Genomic DNA, 25049 nt, shown 5'->3' with positions numbered 1-25049 from the left:
ACAAATTATCAAAAAAAAAAATCAATTGTCAAAGAAATATTCGTTTTTTTTAATCTTACTCTTCAGCTGCGTCAGCATAAGTTTGACCAAAACATTTGTATTTAAAAAGTGATCTCGTCCCTAATGACTTTTTAACAGCTGTTAAAAAATTTAATGGATATCTTTCACCACCTATTCCACCTAAAGACAATACAAACAGATAGAATATATAGCATACTTCGGAGCAAATTAATTCATTTGAGTTAAAAAGTATATCATCTTACTTCTCATAGCAATCGGTTGAGATAGAAATTTCGATACATCTCGAATCAGTGCTGCAATAAATCAATAATAATTTATTTGTATAATTACAAATCATGAATGTAGAAGTAAATATTTATATATTTAAAGTATATTATGTTATAACAAACTTTTCATCGGTATCTGCAATGCAGTTGGAACATTGCCTTCCATATCCCTAGTTAAGTTACTTTGCGCTTCCTCAGTGATATCTTTGATGGGCACATAAGGCAATATTGTTGGAGCAGCCTCTACCCTTTAAAGTAATTATTTGCTATTAGAAACATAGAAATTATCTAAACTATTTCTTTGTTCGAACTTCTATCAAACAAGAACACTTACTCGGCAGCTGCGGTTTCATAGGTCATACTGTAATCGTTTCTTTTCGACAATACTTTTTTAGGATGACTTTTCATCATTTTCATCAGAGCTTCCATCGCCTTGTCTTAAAAACAAAATATTTTAAAATAAATAATCAAAGCTTTAATTTTTTTGTTCTTTTAAGATGCTAACCCGAAGCCTACCTCTGTCTCTTATAAACGCCGACAAATAATTGGAACACCGTTCAATGACATCTACAATTAAAGGAAACATTAATTAAATTAAATATATGAAAGACTTTTTGATACTGGTAAATTGGGTCTTTATTAATTTCCTAACCGTGCATATCCTTTGCTAACGATTTTGGCGTGACCGTGTCGACCGCCTTATGTAAAGCATCGGCGAAAATTGGTTTTGTTGTTGTATCTGGTGTTACTCCACTTAACCCAGGAGCTGATTTTAATCTACAATAAAACTTTTGTTTCTTTAAATACTTATCGGAAAACTTTTATATAATGAACAAAATTAAAAACTTAATATTCTACACATATGCTGCAGCAAATTTTGAAGATAAAGGAATGAACTGCTCCGTAAATGATTCAGCTCCTTTTTTCTCTAATTCCTTTATTAGTAAATCAAAAGCTGGGCCGCGTTCAACTGAAAAAGAGTTGTTAAAAGGTAATGTAATAAAAAATACGCCCATTTAAGTAGCTATCTCTCATTATTATATTATTTACTTTCGTCAACTGCACATTGCGATAAATACTTGGAGCAGAGGTCTAATGTCTCTGAAAATAATAATTGTTTGTAAGTTATTGCAAAATTATAAGGTTATTATCATAAGTACTTTATCCGTAAATCTTACCTGTCATATCCGTTTTCAACTCATTCGGAGTCTGAGTTTCAACTGTTTGTGATAATTTTGAATGAATTTCCTGAGATAAGTTAGGGTCATCGTGATCGCTTTCTAAGCCTTTAGCGTTTTTTAATCTAAAACATTTTTTGTAATAAGTTTATACAATGCATGATAATATACTCATTTTAATGTCATCTCACTCGTTTGCAGCTTTTGCATAAGTACGTTGGGCTTTTCCTTTTTGGTATAATTTTTCCTTGTCTTTTACACCCATCTCTTTCAATAAAATCCTAAAGGCTGGCCCCTTATCTTCTGCAATAATTAATTTAAATACTCGTTACAAAGCAACGAATTTTTAACTGTTTAATTGAATAATCTCATTCGTCCGTTACTTACTGCTAAATTCAGCATATTGAGCGAGATAGCTTGAGCATATATCGACCATGTCTGAAATATATATATTTTTTTATTTTTTCATAAAGCTATAGAATATAGTTTAATTTTTCAAATAGCTACATTCGGGACAAAGGTTATTCACAAAAGCGCTGTAAAATATTATTTTACCTTTCATGAAAGGAACTATATTTTGAGGTGTATTGGGCTTGGCAACTGCAGCGAGATTATTTTTTAACTCATTTGCTAATGATGTATTAAATTCTGTTGCCTCGAAATCGGGCGCTTCTTTTAACCTATCAAATTGAAGATATTTACTATAAACATGTAACTACACGATAAATAAATAAATGCTTTTACGTTTCAATTAAAAGACTATATGGAGGATCAGGAAAACATCACGGACTCCCATATAGTTTATATGTTTCTAAAGAGCGGCTAATTATTGGTCATCGTTCTTAATTTTTATAAATATTTTCAAACAATTACTAATCAATACAACAGTTTTTAATTCTACTGACTCGTCGGCAGCTTCTGTAAATGATTGCTGAAACTTCCCGTATGAAATTAACTGTTCATCTCCTTTCGTATACATCGAGTTCGTTAAGATTGTAAAAGCTTCAAGCATTTCACCTATAAAATTATTTTTCTCTTATTACTTAATATGTTTAACAAACAATAACGAGACGATTGTAATTTATAACTTACCAGTAAATTTTAAATAGGCTGCAGCCGGAGCTGCAAGACACGTGAAAACAAATTACATAATTAATATGCTTACTTACAGAAGTTAAAAAACAATAGTAACATGTATGATACACACATCTTTTTACGGGACCTTGAGTCTGAAATAAAAAATTATCATATTGAATTATTTTATAGAAAACACTACAACATTAAAAGAACATAATACATTAATCCTAAATTAATTACGAAACCATCCTTCATTCCATTGCAATACAAGTGAACACGATAAATATTTATTAATGGAAAATGAAGAATGATTTGTGTCTACCGAAAAACAATTTAAAAATTACAAAACAATTACCTTATCAGTGTTCACTTATATTTAAGGAAATAAGTCTTATAAGATTAAGAAATCAAAACAACTACGTTAAATACGTTTTGCTATATTTTTATTTTTTACGTTAAATGTCCATCGTAACAAGTATTTTTCTTTCAAATGTAAGTATTTTTTTACACTTCGCTTAATTTTCCAAAATTAAATAATAAATTCAAGTCGGCGCAGTAGATTCTGGCCTTGTTTCATAATCGTCATGAAGGACTGTTTCTAAAGTGTTAATATTTTTTTCTTCTTTTATTTCGTTTGCATCCTATATTAATGCAACGTTATTATTAGTATTAAAATTTTGAATGTTATACATAAATGTTAAAGTTAAACAACACTATACTAACATCGCCCATCATGTTTAGAAAGTCGTCTGTGAAACCTGTAACTTTTGTTTCATCGGCTTTCAGTACATCTAGAACAAAAAACATATTACGCTCGCTAGCTAGCTATAAGACAAATATATCTATAAATATTTAAAACTGTAAATAATACAAAATCTTCTGACGATTCATGTGTATTAGTCTGAATTAAGACAATATTTTATCCACTTACTTATTCTTTAGGGACATTGGTTTTTGATGTTCTAGGTGTAGATGTAGCCGTAGCTCCACTTGTATTGCTAGTGGTAGCTCCAGGTGTATTAGATGTCGAACGCTTTACGCCTGTACCGTCGTCCATGTCGGATATAGCACCATCAGCAAAGGTTTGCGCCACTTCTTCTCGTGAAATATTGTAAGAGTAAAACATACCTTCAATCTTGTAACATCGTCATACACAAGAATTTTATATGAAAATAAATTCATTGAATTTCTTGACAACTCAGACTAGAAAAGACCATTCAAATGAACAATTGACACAACATAAGGAATTCTTACCTCGAACGAGCATAAAATACCGGCAGCACTCATGGCTTTGGCCTTACAAATAATAAATTTGTAGATTTTTAAATTATATAATTTGAAATTTAAATTCTCACCGAAATCTTCATCAACATCCATCATCAGCATGCGATCTTCACTCTCCGCAAGAATCTCATCTATCCACACTGCTACCTAGAAAGAAACACCAAACCAAAATATGCATTAAGCTTAAGCTAATCTGTAAGTAACTTAACTAGGTTTCGGATAAAATTTTACCTTATCTGCCATTTCCATCATAAATTTTGCTTTAGGATGACTGCAGCGTCTGGATGGAGTCTTTATATTCATATACCCACAGATGTCATCTAAGATAATATTTGATAACCGCAACATTCTGCGAAAGTATATTGCGATCGTACGTATACTCTATTCCAACCACAACAGGAAAAAAGCCAAATGAATAACATTTAACAGCAAATTGACGCGATATCATTGGTCGAGAGCTTGTTAGTTAGTCTATGATATTCACTATGGATTTGCGAAAATATGTCGTTTTGAACGTCGACGAAACTGTTATCGGTATTTTGGAAGTAAAATTAAAGTGGAAATATGTGATTTTAAGTGCAATAAAAAGTGTTGTATTATAAATAAGGATATATTAATCATTAACTCTTTATAGTGCACAACATAGTTGAGTTATTAGCAAATCGCATGAAATACGTAAATCTAAGGTTTGCTTATCTTTTTTCCTACTTCCATTGGAATATATACGTACATTACGTATATATTCCAAAGTCTCATAAGATATATTTTTTAATTGATATTTCAAAATCGTTGTCATATCGTTTATAAGGAACAACTTATGTACTAAGATAAATATATAATAATAAACGAAATTGTGTAAGCAATATAATTAAGTTTACCCATCAGCTAGAACATAAGTGCCAGGTCTGGAGAGCCTTAGTTGGATCCCTCGAGCAAATGCTACCGTAGCGTTACGCGCCCATTCAAACCTTTTATCGCCGCACATAGTAAAAACGTTCTTCTTTATAAGATTCACACCGCTAATCCTAAAACAGTTTTTTTTATTATTTATATATTGTATGAAATACTGTTAGATTTAATACAAACCGCTAAGAACTAACGCACCGATTTACTTTTTTCTTCGTCTTTTTAACGTTAACGAAATATTCATACGCCTGATCGGGCTTAAACGGCTCGTCTGCGTCTAGCATTGCTCTGAGTCGTGCAATCTAGAAAAAGAAATCAATATAAATGATGAATAGATAAATTAATTGTAGATATGAAAAATATATCAAGTTTAATATAATATGTAATCGGAAATGTTCGAACTTCCTGTATCATAATGTTTCCACGTCTAAAATAGCTAGATATTAATTTGCAGGGCCGGGCCGTAAGTTTAGGGGGCCCTGGGCTAACACTACTTAGGGGCCCACCTAAGACATATCTGAACGTAGACTTGAATAACATTAATTGAATGGGTTTGATTAATTGCAGGACTCGCAGGGCTGCAAACCATACGATCTGTTTGATTTAATAAAATTATGGATGTTTTCGCATTATCGTCTATTTTTTACTTTGACTTGACTTAGCTAGGGCCCCCTTGAATCCACGGGGCCCTGGGCTGAAGCCCAGAAAGCCATATGGTAGATCCGGCCCTGTTAATTTGCCATAAATAATAAAGCGGTTCTTTTATTTTTTTACGATAACTGTCATATGCTATATAGAATATTAATAACTAAATTGTATATTTTATTATAATTATCGTAGTAGATATCAGACGGCTTTAGAACACTGGAAAAACTAACAAATACATACAAAAACTGTGTATTGGGTATTGTACATCTCCTAAATAATCTATTAGTTCGAAAAAAAATTTATGGTTGTTAAACTGCTTGCACAAAGTAGCACATTATTATTATTAATAGCTAGAGCAAGTTAACAACCAACTAAACTCTAGTTTGTTATTATTAACAAGGTTAAGTTTAAGAGCTTATAAAAAAACGCAAAAAACTACGCGGAAACCTTTCTTAAATATTATAGCACCAACTCTAGGCAAATCAAAATATTGTTTCCATGCATACTTTGCATCACATTTGAGAGTACTTCGGCCACGGTAAAAGATTCTAATGAAGATCCCATCATCTTCTTCTCCGGGAACGGTCCAGCATACGCAGAACCAAAATGACTATAAATGAAACATTTCTACCAATAAAAGTTAAATGAGAGCTATAACTAACAGTTTCGGCTGGAAGACTATGAGCACGTTCTCGCCAAAGATAAATAATGCTACGGCGCGGAGGTTTCGACATGTGCTCTAAGCGGTCCGTTAATATAGCTCCATGTCGCCGTAAGCAACGGGTATGCGCTCGCGCAATTCGCTTCGTCATTTTTACATCCGTTGCTTTTGGACCCCTGTATGTTTATTTATTATTTAATATAAATTGACAACAGATATAGCGAAAGTCCTAATTCAAGAAGTTATATAATTATTATTTTAATTTGCAATATTGTGTTATCAACAGCTAATAGATTAAAAATTTCAACCACTATTCAGTAGTTCAGTTCAGTAGTTTTTAAAACTTTAATCAGTCTTTAATTTTACCTTTGGTGTTTAGGTTGGCTAGCAGAGCATGAGAGTGACGGTAAGCCTTTTGTGCAAAAATACTATAAAATATTTAATTGACTTAGGTTTTGCTGGTGTAGGTGGAGGTCGAACGGACTGTTTCGGAGTCGACTTATACTGAACTCGAAGATCGCGTCCAGCAATTATTGTATCTGCGACGGATGGTGGAGCTGGTTCCGTAGCATATGGCGGATACGGGGGAAACCCGGTATGCGTCGCCGGTATTGCTATAGGTACAAAGAGTGAACAAGGATAATCATGATTGTTACACATAGTTAATTTTTATTTATTCTGTCTACTGAAGTATTATATATAAGTAATATATATAATTATTTACTTATTTCTTCCTGTGCCATCTCGTTCGGATCATTTTCTGGGACTTCAGTGTCTGCCATATTTATTGTAAATTAACACTTAGGAACAGTCTCTTCTAAGTCGTTACAAATAATAAGTCAAAGTTTAATCTGGAACATTAAGCGTCAAAAATGGTTCTACTATTTACATTACTATTTCGTGTTAGAAATATATTTGGCCAGTATTTCAGATTATTATATATTCTTTTGTTGGAAATAATATTTCTCCGAAAGACTTTACCATGAACTGTTTTAATAGTTATTTTCCAATGAAATTTAGGTATCACAATGAACTGATAGAAGAAGTCTTGTTTCTTCTTGTAAATTACATTTAGTATCTAATTCCGAGTTTAATGAATTATCCATAATGTCGGGATCTTTTTGATTTTTTGATAAAGATTTGATTAAATTATATGCTGTACCATGGGTTAATTTAGATTTAGCTCTAAAATTACATGTTATGTTCTAAAAACAAAGCAAATTGGCGGAGCAGGGCTCTTCCCTCTTCGCCCTGGGCTTGACCGAAAATTTGATGAAATACATGATTTTAGACACAAGATCGGCAAAAATGGTGTGTATATGAATTTGTTTGAATGCGTGCGTTTTTTAAATAACGTTTTTCGAATCTGCTTTCTATAAGAGCTTCGCAGTATATTCTTAGACTTGGAGGTCCGAGACCTTGTCCATTTGTTTTATATTTTGCTCTTTGATAATTATTTTTATTTTATTGAGTTAAAGTGGTCTTAGATTTTACGAAATTACATTGAGTAGTGAAAATCGGAATGAGTATTAAATTGCAGAATTTAGAATAAGAAGGAACAAAATACTTAATAAAATAACTTACTGCTCTTCTTCTCCTATTTGATTGATCAATCTGACTCGTAGATTTGCTGGCAAATCTACGAGTTGATGTGCCTCGGCATATAGCACACGTACAGTGCTCGCTGTTCGGCATCTGCATTTATTATCACCCGCCTGTTATATCTGTTTAGTTTACTTTCTCTGTTGTAAAAATATTTTTTTTTCTGTTGAGAAGTATAACACTATGCCCTTAAACTACTAGAACTAGAACAAAACCACAAAGCAATTGCATGCCATGCCCAGATCATATAGGCACAAGCAAAATATTTTAGCCGACAATAATTGTTTACCCTAAAACTAGGTTTTTTTTTTAACTTGTAGCCCTTAACCTACAACAAGGCTCCCGGTCCCTCTGTCAATGTCGAATATCAATTGTCAATTTGTCAATTGTCATTGATATTATTATGTTGCAATATAGATAGTGCTTAGTTGTGGTTTTCAGCTTAATATTGTTAAATTATTATTTATAATGACGTTTTATTAAGTTTCTCTACTTACCAGTTTTATTATAAATTTATTTTCATATCAGATCCATAGATCCATGTTTAAAAAACATAAAGTTATCCTACCTATAAAATGGGAACACAACTTTGTAAGTTGTATAAACATAACTACTTTTATATTGCATTTTGGTTGTTTAAAATGGATATACGAAATTAAATAATCTATTTATTTTTCACAATTACAGTGCCAGGGAAATTACAAAAGCCTTATCAATTACACAGAGCTAACAGTGGTGCAATTCAATTTCAAATGATTAAGAGATTGAATGATGCAGATGCAGAATCTCTTATAGTTCTTATTTCTAAAGAGTGTCCACACAATGAAATATACTCGGTGCGATAATCTAAACTTTATTTTATTATATCTTTTAATTACTTGATTATGTGCAATGTTAATAAAATATTGTGCAATACAAAAATTAAAAAATATTTTGATGATTTTAGCGGAACAATAAAATATAGGTTAAATTGAATATATTGTATTTTTTAATTACATTTCAGATTAATTTAAATTATGTATCTGGTACAATAAATTTAAAAATATCAGAAATAGAGAAAGGCATTAATATTCGAACATCCAAGTTTTTCATTCCATTAAAAAGTCAAGAATTTTGGTTGTCCTGGTATAATAATGAACTATGTATGGGTTTTAAAAGTGAACCACCTTTTTTAGTACATCCAGGAAATTCAAAAGCAAAGAATATTGGATTTATAAAACTAGAAGTATCAACGAGCATAGATTGGGTTATAAAATGTAAATTTTATGTTCAAATTTTTACTAACCTATAGGAATAAAAATTTGCATTTTTCAATATAAATAACAAATAAAATATTTCATTCTGTGGCCTGGTTCTAAAAGGGGCAAAATTAAATTTTGTCAAATATGTAAAGTAAGGTAAAGAAAAATATGTAATGTAATTTAAAAATTAATTAATACATATTTGTGCTAAAATGGTGTAAGGTTAACTAAGCCCAATAATATTATGCAAATGGGAATAATTACTTTATATAAAGCATCCAATATTTGTTCCTTAAATTATTCATATATCTAGAGTGTCACACTACAAAGAAATAAAAGAAACAAGCCATGTTTATTATCTTGGTGATAGCTACACATGACACTCGCTAAACATCATACTACTTTACTAGTGTGTGTGTATACACTTAGTGGCCTACTATGGGCTACTATTTTTTCGATGCATTCTCAATTTTGACAGTCTATCTAGACTTAAAAATCAAAGATCTGTTAATTGTTTCTTTTCTGAACACTAAAAAAAGGACTTAATATTATTGGGCCCTTTTAGGATGAGGCTACAAAATTAGCTTACATAGATTAAAAAAATATATATGTATGTTTTAGTTGTTTGTTTAGAAATTGAAATTCAATATGTTTAATAGAGTATATTATGTTTTAGCTCCTCCGATTGCAATTAAGCCCTTGCGATATAAACATATTGATGGTGGAAAACTACATTGGGCAAAAATTTCCAACAACAAACTACCATCTGATGCTTTGATTGGTGGATATGAAAATGAACCTATATATATAGCTCGGGCAAAACATAATGGGTCATTATGTCCTGGCAAGTACATACCATCACATCAATGCGCTTATATTCCTTGGGGGTTTCAAGAATATAAAAAACTTGACTTTGAGGTATGTTGGTATTTGAGTCATTGTTTTAGAGTTTCAGTGTTATTTTAGAAACTGGAAGAACATTTCAAAAGATATGCAATTGTACTTTTATGTCTTTTACTATCTTTCTAAAACTCAAACTATTTACTTTCACTTTTAATTAAATTGGTACCGTACAAGTCCTACTAAAAATACCTTATAAATACATATGAAATTGGTGTTTTGAATGGGAGGAATATAAAGTAATTTTTTTTTTGTAAAATATATTTAATTAGTCAAAGTATGCACCGTTGTTATCTATGTACTTTTGCCATCTCATCTCATAGTTCATTGATCCCTTTACTAAAAGAACAATGGGGGCAACAATCAATAAACTCTTTGAAGGCGGTTTGGATTGCCTCATCAGAGTTGAATTTTTTTTCTTGTAAGAAGTTGTCCAAATTCCGGAAAAAACGATAATCTGTTGGAGCAAGGCCTGGGGAGTATCAACGAGCATAGTAAAAGAAAACAGCTTTATTCTTTGATTATTTTTTTCATGATTGGTAGTAATGACAGTAATTATTAGTATATTTATGGATTAGTTAAAGAATGTATGAATAAATGCATTTAATTTTATTTATATATTACAGATTCTTTGTGGCTATAATGCAATATGGATGAAATGTAAAGAAAATTATGTACCGGAAACCGTTTTTATTGCCGGAAACTCTGAAGTTAACGGTGAACATCTTTATATAGGTAGAGCTATGATCGATACAGATCTTGTTGTGGGCAAGGTGCACATGCTGTATAAAACTTGCTATCTTCCATACAAAGGTTCTGAAGTTGAAAGACAGACATACGAAATACTAGTAAAAGGTGACAAAAATGAACGTGGAATTACAGACATTATTAAATGTCAAATGAATCCTTTGAAAGCCATACAACCATGTATTTAAGTAAAAATTGTGATACTATCTTATAAGTAAAGAATTACTCTATAGTTATCCTTTTATTAACCTATTATATTCACTTACTGGTAATCTTTTGTAGTACAACGTTTGATCAACATATAAAAAAAACTAGTTCCGTCGAGTTCAATGCTAATCTAAATTCGGTACATTTGTAAACATACATTATCATTGGAAAACGTATGTTAATAAAACGTACATTTTCCTTATTTTAAAACAAATGTTATATAGAGCGCGCGGAATACTATGGCCACCAAAACGAATACAAATTCAATAGAACAAAACAACTAATGTGTTCGAAAAATATCTAAGAATGTATTTCAAAAGTACTAAATCATAATATAAACTCCACAATTGGTTTTCTAAGAGAAGATTTACGGTAAAGAATAGATATAGAACATCTACGGCCCTTCCATACTTCACTCGTGACTCGGCGGAACTCTCCTCTGGGGTTGAATTCCCACACTCTGCAATCCGCGCTAGTATGTATTGCAGCAAAAGGCTATCCCAGCTGCTGCCTTCCTAAGGTCTGAAATATTATAGGTGAGGCTCCCGCGTGCGGCCACGGCAAAGGGTTACGTCCTATCTTTTATGCCCTTGGCATCGGGCCTGTGTGAGAGCCGAGAATAGACTCCTCCGTCGTCTCCACCAAGCGGGATCAGCCACTTCCCGTTCCCGCCCAGGCATCTCCTTTTGTTCCATGACGGCACAACAACGACACGAAGAGTCTCGACCAACGTTGGGGATCAGAAACCAAACGGCCGCCCCAATATGTTTCACCTACCATAACTTACTGTGCTGAAACGTGTGTACTAGCTGCAGTTGTGGATCGATCGAATCAACCAATTGTTTGGTTGACCAGACAACTGCTTCTATTGAGCAGTATAACACAAGACCATACATTTTGGAACATGTTCCAAATAATTTAAATTAAATTCTAAGACAATAGAGGTAGTCTCTGGCACCAATAGTATAGTTTCCATAGAAGCCAATAAAAAAAAAAAGAAAATAGCTAATAATAAAATTGTAAACCTGGTGCACCAAAATATTCAAGGAATGTTAGGGAAGGACCTAGAAATTGAATTATTTTTGACCTGTAATGATATTGATATTATGTGTTTAACCGAACATTGGCTTCTGAATTATCAGGTCATGTTTAACTTTAGTGGGCACCAGATGGCTAGTTTGTTCAGTAGGAATAAAGCTATACGCGGTGGCTCTTTAATACTTATGAGTAAAAATTTTAAATTTAAGGAACGTAAAGATATTGTGAGCCTTTCTATTGAGCAAACTATAGAAATAGCCTGTGCAGAGCTTGAGCGTGTCATTGTTGTATGCGTATACAGGCCCCCTAGTGGATTATATGAATTGTTTGAAAATGTACTGGAAAATGTTTTATCAAAATTATCTGAATCTAATAAAGAAATTATTGTATGTGGAGATTTTAATATAAATTTACTTCATAATACAACCACAAGTATTAGATTCAGATCTTTGTTAAGTTCATATAATCTGGTAAATCTGTTCTTAGAACCAACTAGAATAACAGATTCCACAGCAACTTGCATAGATAACATATTTGCAACCCATATTCCACAAAATAAAATTATAATTAATAAACTAAATTCAGATCATTGTGGACAACAAGCTTTATTTAACTTCCATGTTAAAAAAATAAGCAATTCCGAAAAAATAATGTTTGTTCCTTTGACCACTAGTCGTATTGAGAAGTTTAGAAGTAATATTTTGGCTAATCTACCACACTTATCTTTTAGTGATAACCCCAATGCTTTGTATAATAATCTATTTAAATTAATTAGAAACAAGTTTGATGCAATATTCACTTCTAAAACAGTTAATACAAAACACTTTTTAAAATTCAATGATTGGGCTACTATTGGAATTCATAAAAGTAGGCAACGAATGTACGAGCTTTACAATGAAAGGACGTACAATCACAGTGCCACTTTTGCCAACTATGTAAGTAACTATTCAAAATTATTTAGAAAAGTGTGCTTTTTGGCAAAGTCTTTAACTATAAAAAATAGAATTAAGAATGCACATGACAAAATAAAAATGACTTGGAAAATTATTAATTGTGAAACTGGTAGAGGTGGCAGTCGCAGCTCCGAATTGAACTTAAATTATAATAATAAAGTCATAAATAGTGAACGGGAAGTTGCTTCAGTTTTTGAACAATTTTTTGCTGACATACCAGTTTCTACAACTAAGTTACTTATTTCTTCTCCAGCAGTTGCCGAATCATTAATGAAAGAAAATGTACGTGAATGCAAATCAAAATTTAATTTTACCCCTGTAAACACCAATGACATAATTTGTACATTTAGGTCATTAGACATTAAGAAAACTGCTGATCTATGGGGTATTTCTGTAAAGGTGATTAATTCAATTATTGATCTAATTGCACCTTATCTTGCAATAATATTCAATGATTGTGTTCAACGTGGTGTATTTCCTGACCTGATGAAACATAGTAAAGTCATTCCAATATTTAAATCTGGTAGCTCTTCAGATCCTAACAATTATAGGCCAATCTCGATACTACCAACCCTCAGCAAAATATTTGAAAAAATTATTTTAAATCAATTATTAGCATATTTCAATAGATACAATCTGCTTCATAGAAAACAATTTGGATTTACGAGGGGTCGCTCGACTACCGACGCAGGTATCGAACTAATAAGAAATATCTATGAAGCCTGGGAGAGGTCGCAGGATGCCTTAGGGATTTTCTGCGACTTATCCAAAGCCTTTGATTGTGTTCAACATGAAACTCTGGTCAGGAAACTATATCACTATGGAATTAGAGAATGTGCACTCGACCTTCTGACTTCTTATCTTAACAATAGAATTCAGAGGGGTGACGTTAAAGGGACAAGGTCTCCTGGGGTCTTAGTTGGTATGGGGGTCCCACAAGGATCAATTCTTGGACCTTTTCTATTCCTCATATATATTAATGACTTGCCCTTTCTTGTTGGGAACAAGCATGATATAGTATTGTTTGCTGATGATACCTCTTTGGTTTTTAAAATTAATAGGAAACAGGTACAGTATGACGATGTAAACAATGCTATGTCTGATATAGTACACTGGTTTAGCGTAAATAATCTTAGGCTGAATAATAAAAAAACTAAAATTGTAAAATTTAGCACACCAAACGTGCAAAATGTAAAACCCGATGTACTTATCAATGGGGAATCGATGGATCCAGTTGAAACAACTGAATTTCTTGGCCTTACTCTTGATGCCAAATTACAGTGGCTCCCCCATATAAACGGATTGGCGGGTAGACTGAGTTCTGCGGCATTTGCGGTCAAAAAAATTAGATTATTTACCGATGTTGATACGGCTCGCCTAGTTTATTTCAGTTACTTTCACAGTATAATGTCGTACGGTATTATGCTTTGGGGTAACGCAACCGCTATCCATACTATATTTGTGCTGCAGAAGAGGGCTATTCGCGCAATCTATAACCTGGGAGCCAAGGAATCTTTGAGGTATAAATTTAAAGAAATTAAGATATTGACTGTTGCTTCTCAATATATATTCTGTAATGTTTTGTATGTACGGAAAAATATTAATGTTTTTATGAGAAAATGTGATTCTCATAACGTTGGTACAAGGAACAAACACAATCTTGTTACTCCTGTTACTCGACTGCATAGAGTCAGTAACTCTTTTGTGGGGCAATGTATACGCTTCTACAACAGGATCCCAGAAAGCGTTCAAAATGCTTCTGTTGCGAAATTTAAAAAAATTGTTAAGGAACGCTTGTGTGCGAAAGGTTACTATACAATTAGTGAGTTTATGTTTGATAGCACACCTTGGGAATGAAACGATCGCCTCCTGGCTGTTTCTACTCATATATAATTATGTATATAATTAATTTGACGTAAAAAAAAAAAAAAAAGTCCCGCTGAGTTTCTTTCGCCGGTTCTTCTCAGGTCAGGGTGTTTTCTTTTCCGAACCGGTGGTAGTGTTTAACTTGACAATCAATAAGAAAGTGTAATACTTCTATATTGAATAAAGGAATTTGAGTTTGAGTTTGAGTTTGATCTATACTCGGATAATCTTTAAGGATAAAATTTAACATTTGATTATCCGGAGAAGAACCGGTGTTATCGTCATAGCTTGCGTTATTAACAGACTGAAGAGTCAGTTTCAGTGCCCGTTCCCCGTTGGAGTAGATGAGCCTTAGAATGGAGAGCTCGGATCCGAAACCCCCAGGTGGACAGACGACCTAAAAAGGTTGTCGGGCCCAATTGGAGGCGGAAGGCCGAGAACCATGATATTTGGCGCTTTTTAGAGGAGTTCTATATCAGCAGTAGATTGTGTATGACTGATGATGTTATGTGTATTTTCATTCTAATATTTTATTAAAATATATACCTGTAACAGATTAAGAGGCTGATAAAAGCACTTTTGAATCGTCATATTACAGTATTAAATTAAATGTAAATATACCACTAATTCTTAAAATAGATTCTATCTAGAAGAAACTCAGTTCAGATTCCCCGAGTGCCATTAAAAGGAAATAAGCATTCAAATAATAAAATGCTAGATCACGATATCATCAAATCTACCGTTTCTCTTAGGTCCTAACCTAGATGAGTCTATCAAAAAGAAAATTAGATGCATCTCAACACCAAAAATTGAGAGTCGTTATTTACTAGAAAATTGAATAATATCACAATAGGTGACGTTCATCCTATTCCACAGATAGGAGAGATCTTAGACCAACTCGGAAATGGTAAACATTTCTCAACCCTGGATTAATCTTCTAGATTCCATCAAATTCCAATGAGTAAAGATGATGCACCTAAAATAGCGTTCAATGTACCCCAAGAATATTTTGAATTTACTTGTACACTATTCGGGTTTTACCCGAATAGTGTACAACGCCTCTAACACCTTTCAACGTTCAATGAATAGATACTGACCTAACAGGTCTTCAGGGAATACTATGTTTCGGTTATCTCGGCGATATTGTAATTTATTCTCATGACCAAAATCTCATATTGACAATCTAGCCTCTGTTTTACGAAGATATCGATATTTTAATCTCCAAGTCCAACCTGACAAATATGAGTTGTATGCATTACATACTTTGAACGAAAGTGAAAAAAAAAAACAACGAAACTGAGAAGTAATTATTGGTCATGCCATTCGGTTGCAAAACATTTCATTCTTACCTATTAGTAGGAAAATACAATTCTGTTGACGCTCTTTCTCGATTCCGAGTAAATCCGATTCATCAAAAAACTCCTGGCGATACAAACGACAACTATCCAAATCCTAATGAGAATCCTACCTCTGAATATCCTTTAGCAGACCTTAATCTTTTAGACTAAATCTCCCACAGTGGTGACTTTAATTTGGATTTGAGTTCTAGAAATTCCATCTCCTGCTGAATTATTTGCACAGATAAACCCTTAGGAAATTCCTCATATTTCCAATTCTGAGATAACTCCTAACCTTGAAATGTTTAATCCTAATTCCGGAACCAATATTCCTGTTTTAGAATAAACAATTCAACACAAAGCTTGTAGAAAATATACCAAATAAAAAAATTTTAAAGAATAAAACGAATTGTACAGCATTGTTTCTTAAGCTTTAATTGATAACAATTGTAAATATGTATTCCAAATATCTTGTTTTTAATAAATATTTCATATATGTTTATAGAATAATCTCTTAGAATATATTATACATATCAGATTCATCATCATCTCTTAAATATATTTCTTCATCCTCACTTTCACCATCACTGCTATATGGATTAATAATTATGTTATCAACATCACCATGACCAGACAAGTAGAAATCATGAGCACTTTGTGGGTTAATGTGCGGCAAAATTAGTATTTCATATTCCTGATAAGCAATTTCTTTTTCATTGTAGGTAATGTAACAGCAATTGTGTGATGGTTGCACTTTTCCTGGGATAAGGTGACCATCACATAGAGCTCGACCAACATAAAGAATTTCATGTCCATCTTCTGAATATCCACCTTCAACAGCTCCGACTGGTATTTCGTTTCTTATTGTTCTTATCCATGTACAATTGTATCCACAAAGCACCTATTTGAACAAAGCAAAAAATAATTATGGATTAAAATATTTTCGACACTGGCTGTTAATTTATCATCAATTATATCAAATAATAACATCAAATGATACAGCTTAGTCAGATGTCAACACATAATCTATGCAACTACTGTAAGACTTATTCATTTGTATTAATTAATATGCAATTTTGGTGCCTCTAATGAAAAAGAGACACTTTATAATGTTTATATAACATTCCCTTCTTCTGAAGTTTCAAATATAATTCCACTGAATTGATGTACACTTCATATACTTACAAATTAAATTAGCTTAATTGAAATTATTACCTCAAATTCATTTTTTTCATGCATTCCACCACCCCAAGGCACAAATCCCAATCCGAGTTCTAGTACAAATTTTCCAGGTGTCAATGATCCCATATGATGTGCCCTTATGATATATAAAACTCCTGTTTCATATCCACCTATCATAGCATCATCAGGAAGTTGGTCGTGGGCTTTGACCCAGTGTGGTTCCCCACCTGTCAACCTCAGTAGCTGTGGTTTTGCAATTGGTGGTGCCACTACAACATTAAGAAATAATTTATATGATTGTTTCATACAAAACTATTTAATACATAATATTTTACTAAAACTATTAGTATTTTTATTTAGAATAAAATTTGCTGCTTTAAAATATATTTGTAGTTTTTAAACAACAGAGCCTTACTATCTACAGTAAGACTTTGTGCAAGCCAGTCTGGGTGAGTACCATTAATAGTACAATAATTAGAATTAATGTGTTCAATTATGAATGGTGAATGAGCCAATGTAACTACAGCCACAAGGAACATAACAGCTTAGCTCCCAAGGTTGGTGGGGCATTAGCAATAGAAAATATTTAAATTATTAGTATTAAATCATTAGTAATTTAATGCTGGCTAAACAATGACAAAATACATTGTAAATACTCTTTGTAAAAGTATAAGCAGTGCTGATATTATTGTCCTTATTTAGTTGTTGCTATTGTGATGAATGAGTGAATTTATTCATACATATTTTACTGCAAAACTACCGGTACTTAGTATTGTTGTATTTCTATTTGAAGAATAAATGAGCTAGTGCCATTTAATGCTATTAATTCCTTGCTGTTAATGTGGCTTATAGTGCCATGCCTATGTTGGTGACCACTTACTACCTGAGACCTACTCATTTGCCAGCCTTTCACTATTAGATTATTTTTAAATTAAACAAAGCTCTAAAATAACTGTCATTGTTGTATTTGTTACATTTCTTGTGACAAACTGATACATTATTATATTGCTCTTGTGGTGCAATTTTTATCATCAATAGTTATACTTACATTGACATTTCCAATATAGAGGGTTATTTGCATCAAGGACAGAAAATGTGACATATTGTAAATTAGGTACAGCAGTTTCTCTTTCAAGTATTGGTATCACACTATTAACTCTTCCAAAAGCTATTTTCCCATTCCTCCAAGAAAGCCAAAATGTTTTGTATTTAGCTGCAGACAATATGTTTCTTGTATGTACACTGCAACAGGTTCTTCTGTTGTATGTTTTGATCCAACACTGCTGGTCATATCCAATCAGGATCTGAAAATTGTACTATAATTTGTAATATAAAATAATTTTGTGTACAAATAGATTTTTGTGGTTTGTAAACAATATTTTGTATGGCTAGGTATATCAAATCTTTAAATATTTTTACATATTAACATACAACTGGTACATAAAATTGGTACTATTTATTTTGATTATTATCAAATAAAACTTGGTTTATAAATGTTATAGATTATTATAATTATCAAAAACCAAAGTAAGACTACAGAATTTTTATACATTCAAGCATAATTTTTAACTTTATCAACATCAATTTGAAAAATAGTGATTATAAAATGGTTGAATATCCATGCTGCAACATATTTAATTTTATTTATTTATTGAACATACATACCCAGTAAGAACATTTACCAGGCTCTCTTGCTAGACCGATAGCGGCATTTCTTTCTCCTTTAATGCTGAACAGCAACGATTCGCTAGTAACTTTGTAATATATATTTTGATGTTTAGGCCATGTTATGAAATCTGTGATAAAAGACAAGTGTTTTAATATTTCCAAATATAAAAAAGATACGAATTTACCACGTACATCCACCAATATTGTTTAATTTGGAAGTGATTCCATCGTTATAAAGTTTTGTTGCTCAACTACTACATATTTTTATGGCAAGTGCTTTCATGAAGTTTTCTAAATACAAACAAAATCCTTAACTTACCACATATATCGCCCATTATTATATATTATTATAATTTTATATAAATAATAAATCACCGTGTTATGTTAAATTTAATTAAATATTTACATAAAATTACGTAGGTATTTTGAAAATGATTCATTCGTTTATTTTATACATTGTTTATTATTTAACTACAAGCGCAGTGTTGCCACTTATCCGGCACGTCTTGTCAAAAGATATTTTTTTATGGAACAGGTGGCAAATGGACAAGAGGCTTACCTGATGGAAATTGATTACACCACCCATAGATATCTACATCGCCAAAGCATTTGCACTTTTCAGGTGCGTTGCCGACTTTTAAGGTAAGTAAAAAGACCCTAGTCTTTTCTTGAAAGTTGCCTAGTCGTATAGGTTACGAAAAAACGACGGCGAATCCAATATGAATGGGGCCGGTGGAAAATGCGGTAGAAGATGCAGAGTGATCCAACATCTCTACGCAAAGCCAAAGTATCAAGGAGCTCGGAAAGGTCTTGATTGTCGATAATTCGAGCAGTTTTGCATTGAATACGATCAAATGGAAGAAGCTGGTATTTGAGAGCTCACGTCCAGATGTGAATTGAATGAGGCTCGAAACATCAACGCCAAGTATCCGAACTTTGGCAGCTTTGGGAATGTTCTCAAAGTGTGTAGATACGACAAATGGTGATATTTAGCGGTGAACTTCAAACTTGTCGTTTTGAGGTTGCATTTGACTCGGTTTACCCGGCTCCAGTTCGAGACTTTGTTTAAGATTGATACGGTTTTCGTCGACGTATTCCTAAAATATAAGGCCGGCCGGTAAATAGGTAGATATCTGAAATAAGCCTAAAATTTATACAAAAAGTACGTAAAGAGCTGACGTAAAGACTTGCTCATGTTTGTCTTCAAAACTTGAAAACAAAAAGATGACCTTTGAATTTGAGGTGTACAGACTTAGAATAAAGACAAAGAAATCGAAAAATTGCATTATTTTGGATATCGCTCTCTGATTGCTTATCTAACAATTATTTCCACTGATAAATTTTAAACGGAGAGCGCAACCGTCAATATTTTCAATTTTACAAATAGTCTGCCTGTGGTGTACCTACGGTTTAGAAGCCTGTTTAGTCAATGTTTTTGTAAGTAAAGGAAATATACCTCCAAGAAACAAACATAAGCAAGTCAAACCGCTGTAAAAGATACTTACTGACCATTTTTGTGTGGTCTTTCACAATGTAAAATTAATCGCTCAATTCAAATTTCAGGTCTGCCAGTTGTGCAGTTTATATACCTTTTCTTAAAACGAAACGAAAAAGTAATTTGTTTAGGATCATCCCCTCGCATGCTGCGTCAACTATCTTCTAATTGGTTGGCTCGGTGGGTGAGGTTTTGTCTTATATTAGCTATAGTATTTTTGAGTTTCGGTTCAAATTATATTCAAATGGTAACAAAACATTCCGTACATTATTTAATGCTTTTCCTATAACGTAGTGTATATACTCTTTCGTTTTTCCAAATGTCAACTCTTTTGTTCCAACGAATAAAACGTAGGACGATAAATGTAAACATATTAAATGCAATGTAACAACTATTATAAAACCCTGTGTGCCACCCAAGTGTTGCCTGGTTTCCTAAAATCAGCATCTTACAGTGTACGAAGGTATGTTTATTTAAAGTTCAGCCATTTGATACACAGCTTAGATATGATACATAAAACATACCACCCAACGTGATATATTACGTTTCTCCCTAGTACTAAAATGTACGTCACCTTTTTTAAAAGTCTTTAATATATTTACAAACATACAGCAATTTATTTTATTAAAATCCGAATTTTATTACAATTTTATTAAATTTGACCGCCTTGTTGGTCTCGTGACTAGATATAAGACCGAAGATCCCGAGCTGCCGAATTCTAACCTCTGGACGGGCCCATATAAGGTGATCGGGGCTTTCTTAGGAAACATTCTCAGTAGTAGCCCGGAGTTTGAAAGTGTGTACCTTCCGGGTTTTGAAAAGCATGTCTATTGGTCCTACGCATGAATGTATTCCAGTCCTGTCGGAATTGCCTTCCCATCGGATTATGAGATTGGGAGGAGGAGCATAGCTGTGTTTGCGTATAAACTTGTGTAAAAGTTGCTGCCTCTGGATGACATCATCATCATTTATTAAACCAAAATTGAACTAATTTATTAAAAATAATGAATATATTAATTTACCACCACCTGGTGGTAAGTAGTCGCCCAAGCCCAGAAATATTAGCGCTGTAAGAAATATTAACCATTCCTTACATCGCCAATGTGCCACCACCTTGGGAGCTAAAATGTTATGTCCCTTGTGCTTACCTTAGGCTACCCTTTATAAGGGATACATGTCAGTCAACTCCTCGTGATGTAGTCTGGGCAACGGGGCCGGCTTGAGCTTGCTCGTCGGCCACGGCTAAGACTGGCGGGAGGGATGCCGCGGGGCTGCTCCTGGTACGCCCCTGTTCGGCGTCAGGACGGACCATGCGAGTGGCCTCGTTGGCTAGGAAGGAGTGGGAGGGCTCGCTACTCGAGCCTCCCAGGTGTTTTACACCGGCGGTCAGCGGGGGCGCCTACCATCTTATCCGCCGCAGGGCGTCAGCTTCGTTGACACCCAGCCTCCAGTGGCGGACTCGGGGGAGTTCGCCACATTCCCACGTGGAGGGAGAAGGCGCGTACTAGGCGCGCTTTCCATGAATATTCAGCCGCCTTACGGCGGCTGCCACTGGTGGGGTCGCGGTTGCATGCCCTTGGCGATCCCGGGGCCTCACCACTCGGCGGCATGGAAACCCGAGGATGGTTTTAGTGGGAAGGACAGAGCATTAGCATCAGCGTGCCCTGGCACGGGGCATTAAATCCCGGTTGAGTCCCACATACCCGTCCCGGTCCCTAAACCGGGCTGCATGCGTAAATGCATTTCCACCTCGTAAAACAAAAAAAAGGTTACCCTTAATAAGGTAAACCTTACATAACATTAGTCAGTAATGTTGATTGGCGGTAGAATATATTATGAGTGGGTAGATCTTACCTAGGCGGCCTTGCAAAAAACTCTACCACAATTATAGCAGTAGCAAGTAAAAATATTTTACAGAAAAGAGGCAAAGGCAAAAATTTCCTAAATTCTGTAGATTTACTGAAGAAGCTAGAATTGACGAGCCGTAAAAAGCTTTGTTTCAATTAATTTCCTTTGGACGATGAGACTGCACAGATATGCTGTTTCTTCCGAACACTCATCTCCGATAACTAAGGCTGATCGATTTTATGTCTCATCTTATAGAAACCAGTCAAAGGCTAAAAGGCCTTGACTGGTTGATCTGGTGGAATCTCGGCATGTCGCCGTCAACGGACTAAAATAACGTTGAAAATCATGACTTTTCACGTCGTTTTGTTTTTAAAATCTTGATAAATTACTTCAGAATATGACTATCTAATCTCTTTATATTGCTTATAAATAAAAATGTCTTCATTAATATTGATAAACAGCACAAGTTAGTGCTCTTTTCCAATAAGAATATTAACTGCGTGCGGTGGAAACTAATTTGCAATTTTAATAATTTTGCACATTGACTCGCACAAATTGATTTTATGCTACATCAATTACCTGTCATTACTATTTATAATAAAACGTATATTATTGGAGAGATATTGTGCCATAAGAATAATAAAATTCTAGGTAGGGGGCGATAAACACCAGGAAATATTCTTAGACTAATAAAAGGGTCATTGACGATGTGATTTACTAAGTCAAACACAAGACTATATTTTCAAATCCATTTATTTGATTGTTTAGGAGTCAACATTAATATTATTATGTTACAGTTCAACAATAGTATCAGATAATTGATATTTTTTTAATACATTACAATTCAATGTAATTATAAAAAAAACATATGCGAAATGAATCAAAACTTAAACAACACGCAATTCTGATATATAAAAACTGTTTGCGCATTCTTTCTTTTTAAAGGGATAAATTAATATCTCATATACTGTTTTAGCTATTTCGATTCCATTGTACGGAATATAACAAACACTGTGCGATGGTCTAATTTTCCCTGGAATAAGATTTCCGTCACATAAAGCACGACCAATATACATAGTCTCATGTCCCGCTTCTGTATAACCAGCTTCAATTGCTTGTATTGGTATTTTATCATTAATGACTGGAATCCAAACGCAATCATATCCACAAAGAATCTGTAAAGATAAAATATAAATATTTTTGAGAAATGTTTGAAAATATGACTGTTATAGTAAATGCAACTATTGGCGAATATGGTCTTACTTCAAACATGCATTTCTCGTGCATTCTTCCTCCCCAGGCTACGTAGCCCTTTCCCATTGACGGCATAAATTTGCCAGGAGTTAGATCGTTTTCGTGAAATGCTCTCATTATATATAATGTTTCGTTTTCATATCCACCAATAATCGAATCTTCGGGCAATTCTTTATTCATTAGGACCCAACGTGGTTTTCCGCCTTGCACTTTCTTTAACGCAGGCTGCCTTAAAGAGGCAATTAGTGACTGAGGAGGTACTAAAATTATAAATAAAACACTAAAATTTGCCTGACAACTGAGATGAACATGAAATATTTGAATTATTATCCGGTATAATAAGCGTTTATAATACTAAATTATACTGGTTTAGTTTATTTAACTTTATAAGGCTGTGGATCAAGAAATTCTTGGACGGGTTAATAAGTTATCGAGTACCAGTTGGCAGATTAAGGCCTTGACAAGATTACATTATTATGACGCGAAATGCATAGTCTGGGTACGATCCACTCATCAGATATTCTACCGCTAAACAGCAGTACCCAGTATTATTGTATTCCGGTTTGAAGGGTGAGTGAGCCAGTGTAACTGCAGGCACAAGGGACCGCAGGGGACTGCAGGCACAGACCACTTCACATCAGGTGGCTCATTTGATCGTCTGCCTACCTATATCATAAAATAAGCCCATAAAGCCATGGGTTAGCCTGATTTCTCTCTATAAGGCAATAATATATCTAACTTCTTAAAAAGTAATCATTGTCTATAGGATCATATTGATGTCTTTAATTCTTTCTATATCATTGACAGTACGCCAGAAGGCTATGTATGAGTGGTTTTTGTGTCCCATACGATACCCTGTCAGTAATTAATACGTATATAGAGTACAAGGAGATATACGAAATTATATATTAATCCTGTTAACGAAATAAACCCTGAAATTTCAAAACCCAAACCCTGAAAAACATAAATATACATAAAATGAATTAAAGGCGGCAGTATTGTTTTCTTTATACCACTGGTCTATATTCAGCTAGAGCTTTGATTTATATTAATCTAGCATTTAACTTATTTTTATTATATTTATCATCAACATCTAGGTTTCACCTAGAGGCAAATTCTAGTATTTATGATTGTACCGTGATGATAGACGTTCTGTTTAAAGAGACGTTCGTTTCGTTAAGCATTAGCGTCTTCGAACGAAATCTTCGACTTTATATACTAATATAAATAAAATTAAAAGTATCAGGTCTTATGTAATTTTAGGGATAGTAAAACAAACATTAAATAAATTGCCCAGTCATTTACCTAAAAAAAAAAGAGAATGAGTCAGTGTTATTGCAGGTACAAGGGACGTAACATCTTAGTTCTCAAGGTTGGTGGAGTATTCGTGATGACGTAAGTAATGGTTAATATTTCATAGTGCTGACCCATGGGAGGTGGTGAGGATTTATCATCAGATGACTCAGTTGCGCGTAGGGAATAAAATAGATTGCACTTGAACTTTAAAAATAATTATATACTTACAAAAAACCTTCCAGTATAAAACATTAGTCTGGCCTAACACAGAAAATTTTACATAATGTAAATCTTGCACCGAGTTTTTTAGTGAAAAAATTGGATGCTCATCATCGCCTCGGCCTAACTTGACATACCCATCATTCCATGAGATC

The 25049-nt window shown here is 33.5% G+C and overlaps 3 protein-coding genes and 2 long non-coding RNA genes across 6 annotated transcripts; 1 reads left to right on the top strand and 4 right to left on the bottom strand.

Annotated features, from left to right (window-relative positions):
• Window positions 1–113: 113 nt before the first annotated feature.
• Window positions 114–502, bottom strand: LOC125067358. The gene is made up of 3 exons (XR_007119722.1): window positions 411–502; window positions 264–314; window positions 114–180 (listed from the first exon to the last, which is right to left on the bottom strand). It is a non-coding gene; the product is annotated as an uncharacterized LOC125067358 (long non-coding RNA).
• A 1041-nt stretch (window positions 503–1543) lies between these two features.
• Window positions 1544–2111, bottom strand: LOC125067362. The gene is made up of 4 exons (XR_007119723.1): window positions 2021–2111; window positions 1853–1903; window positions 1657–1768; window positions 1544–1590 (listed from the first exon to the last, which is right to left on the bottom strand). It is a non-coding gene; the product is annotated as an uncharacterized LOC125067362 (long non-coding RNA).
• Window positions 2112–2559: 448 nt separating this feature from the next.
• Window positions 2560–6856, bottom strand: LOC125066232. Of its 2 annotated transcripts, XM_047674241.1 has the most exons (11): window positions 6766–6856; window positions 6490–6655; window positions 6043–6217; window positions 4931–5034; window positions 4705–4851; window positions 4058–4175; window positions 3898–3973; window positions 3474–3637; window positions 3266–3333; window positions 2673–2694; window positions 2560–2587 (listed from the first exon to the last, which is right to left on the bottom strand). In XM_047674241.1, the coding sequence occupies exons 1-8, from the start codon at window positions 6821–6823 to the stop codon at window positions 3474–3476; spliced, it is 1008 nt and encodes a 335-aa protein (XP_047530197.1). In that variant the 5' UTR covers window positions 6824–6856; the 3' UTR covers window positions 2560–2587; window positions 2673–2694; window positions 3266–3333. The 2 variants fall into 2 exon arrangements, with proteins under 2 accessions (XP_047530197.1, XP_047530190.1); XM_047674234.1 differs by lacking the exons at window positions 2560–2587; window positions 2673–2694 and adding an exon at window positions 3090–3183.
• Window positions 6857–8002: 1146 nt separating this feature from the next.
• On the top strand, window positions 8003–10763 carry LOC125064167. Its single transcript, XM_047671060.1, has 5 exons — window positions 8003–8234; window positions 8331–8479; window positions 8647–8899; window positions 9561–9802; window positions 10411–10763. The coding sequence occupies exons 1-5, from the start codon at window positions 8219–8221 to the stop codon at window positions 10717–10719; spliced, it is 969 nt and encodes a 322-aa protein (XP_047527016.1). The 5' UTR covers window positions 8003–8218; the 3' UTR covers window positions 10720–10763.
• A 2498-nt stretch (window positions 10764–13261) lies between these two features.
• Window positions 13262–19162, bottom strand: LOC125068117 (the record flags this gene model as incomplete). The annotated part of the gene is made up of 6 exons (XM_047677134.1): window positions 19102–19162; window positions 18780–18910; window positions 18163–18418; window positions 17148–17383; window positions 16687–16833; window positions 13262–13267 (listed from the first exon to the last, which is right to left on the bottom strand). Coding segments are annotated over exons 1-6 (792 nt in total), but the record flags the coding sequence as incomplete, so codon positions are not given.
• Between the last annotated feature and the right edge of the window lie 5887 nt (window positions 19163–25049).

This window comes from Vanessa atalanta, chromosome 1 (genome assembly GCF_905147765.1).
Source record: "Vanessa atalanta chromosome 1, ilVanAtal1.2, whole genome shotgun sequence".
Taxonomy (NCBI): Eukaryota; Metazoa; Arthropoda; class Insecta; order Lepidoptera; family Nymphalidae; genus Vanessa; species Vanessa atalanta.
Note: the sequence above shows the minus strand (reverse complement) of the source record. Positions and strands in the feature narration are given on the sequence as shown.

Excerpts from the sequence above, each read along its gene's own strand:
- LOC125066232 (XM_047674241.1), bottom strand. The coding sequence starts at position 6,823 with ATGGCAGACACTGAAGTCCCAGAAAATGATCCGAACGAGATGGCACAG. Across the intron at positions 5,035-6,042 it reads ATAGTCTTCCAGCCGAAACT|ATTGCACGACTCAGAGCAAT; the intron begins GTTAGTTATAGC and ends TTCTTTTTCTAG. Across the intron at positions 3,638-3,897 it reads GGATGTTGATGAAGATTTCG|AAGTGGCGCAAACCTTTGCT; the intron begins GTGAGAATTTAA and ends TTTCACGAGAAG.
- LOC125064167 (XM_047671060.1), top strand. Across the intron at positions 8,480-8,646 it reads CACACAATGAAATATACTCG|ATTAATTTAAATTATGTATC; the intron begins GTGCGATAATCT and ends ATTACATTTCAG. Across the intron at positions 9,803-10,410 it reads ATAAAAAACTTGACTTTGAG|ATTCTTTGTGGCTATAATGC; the intron begins GTATGTTGGTAT and ends TATATATTACAG.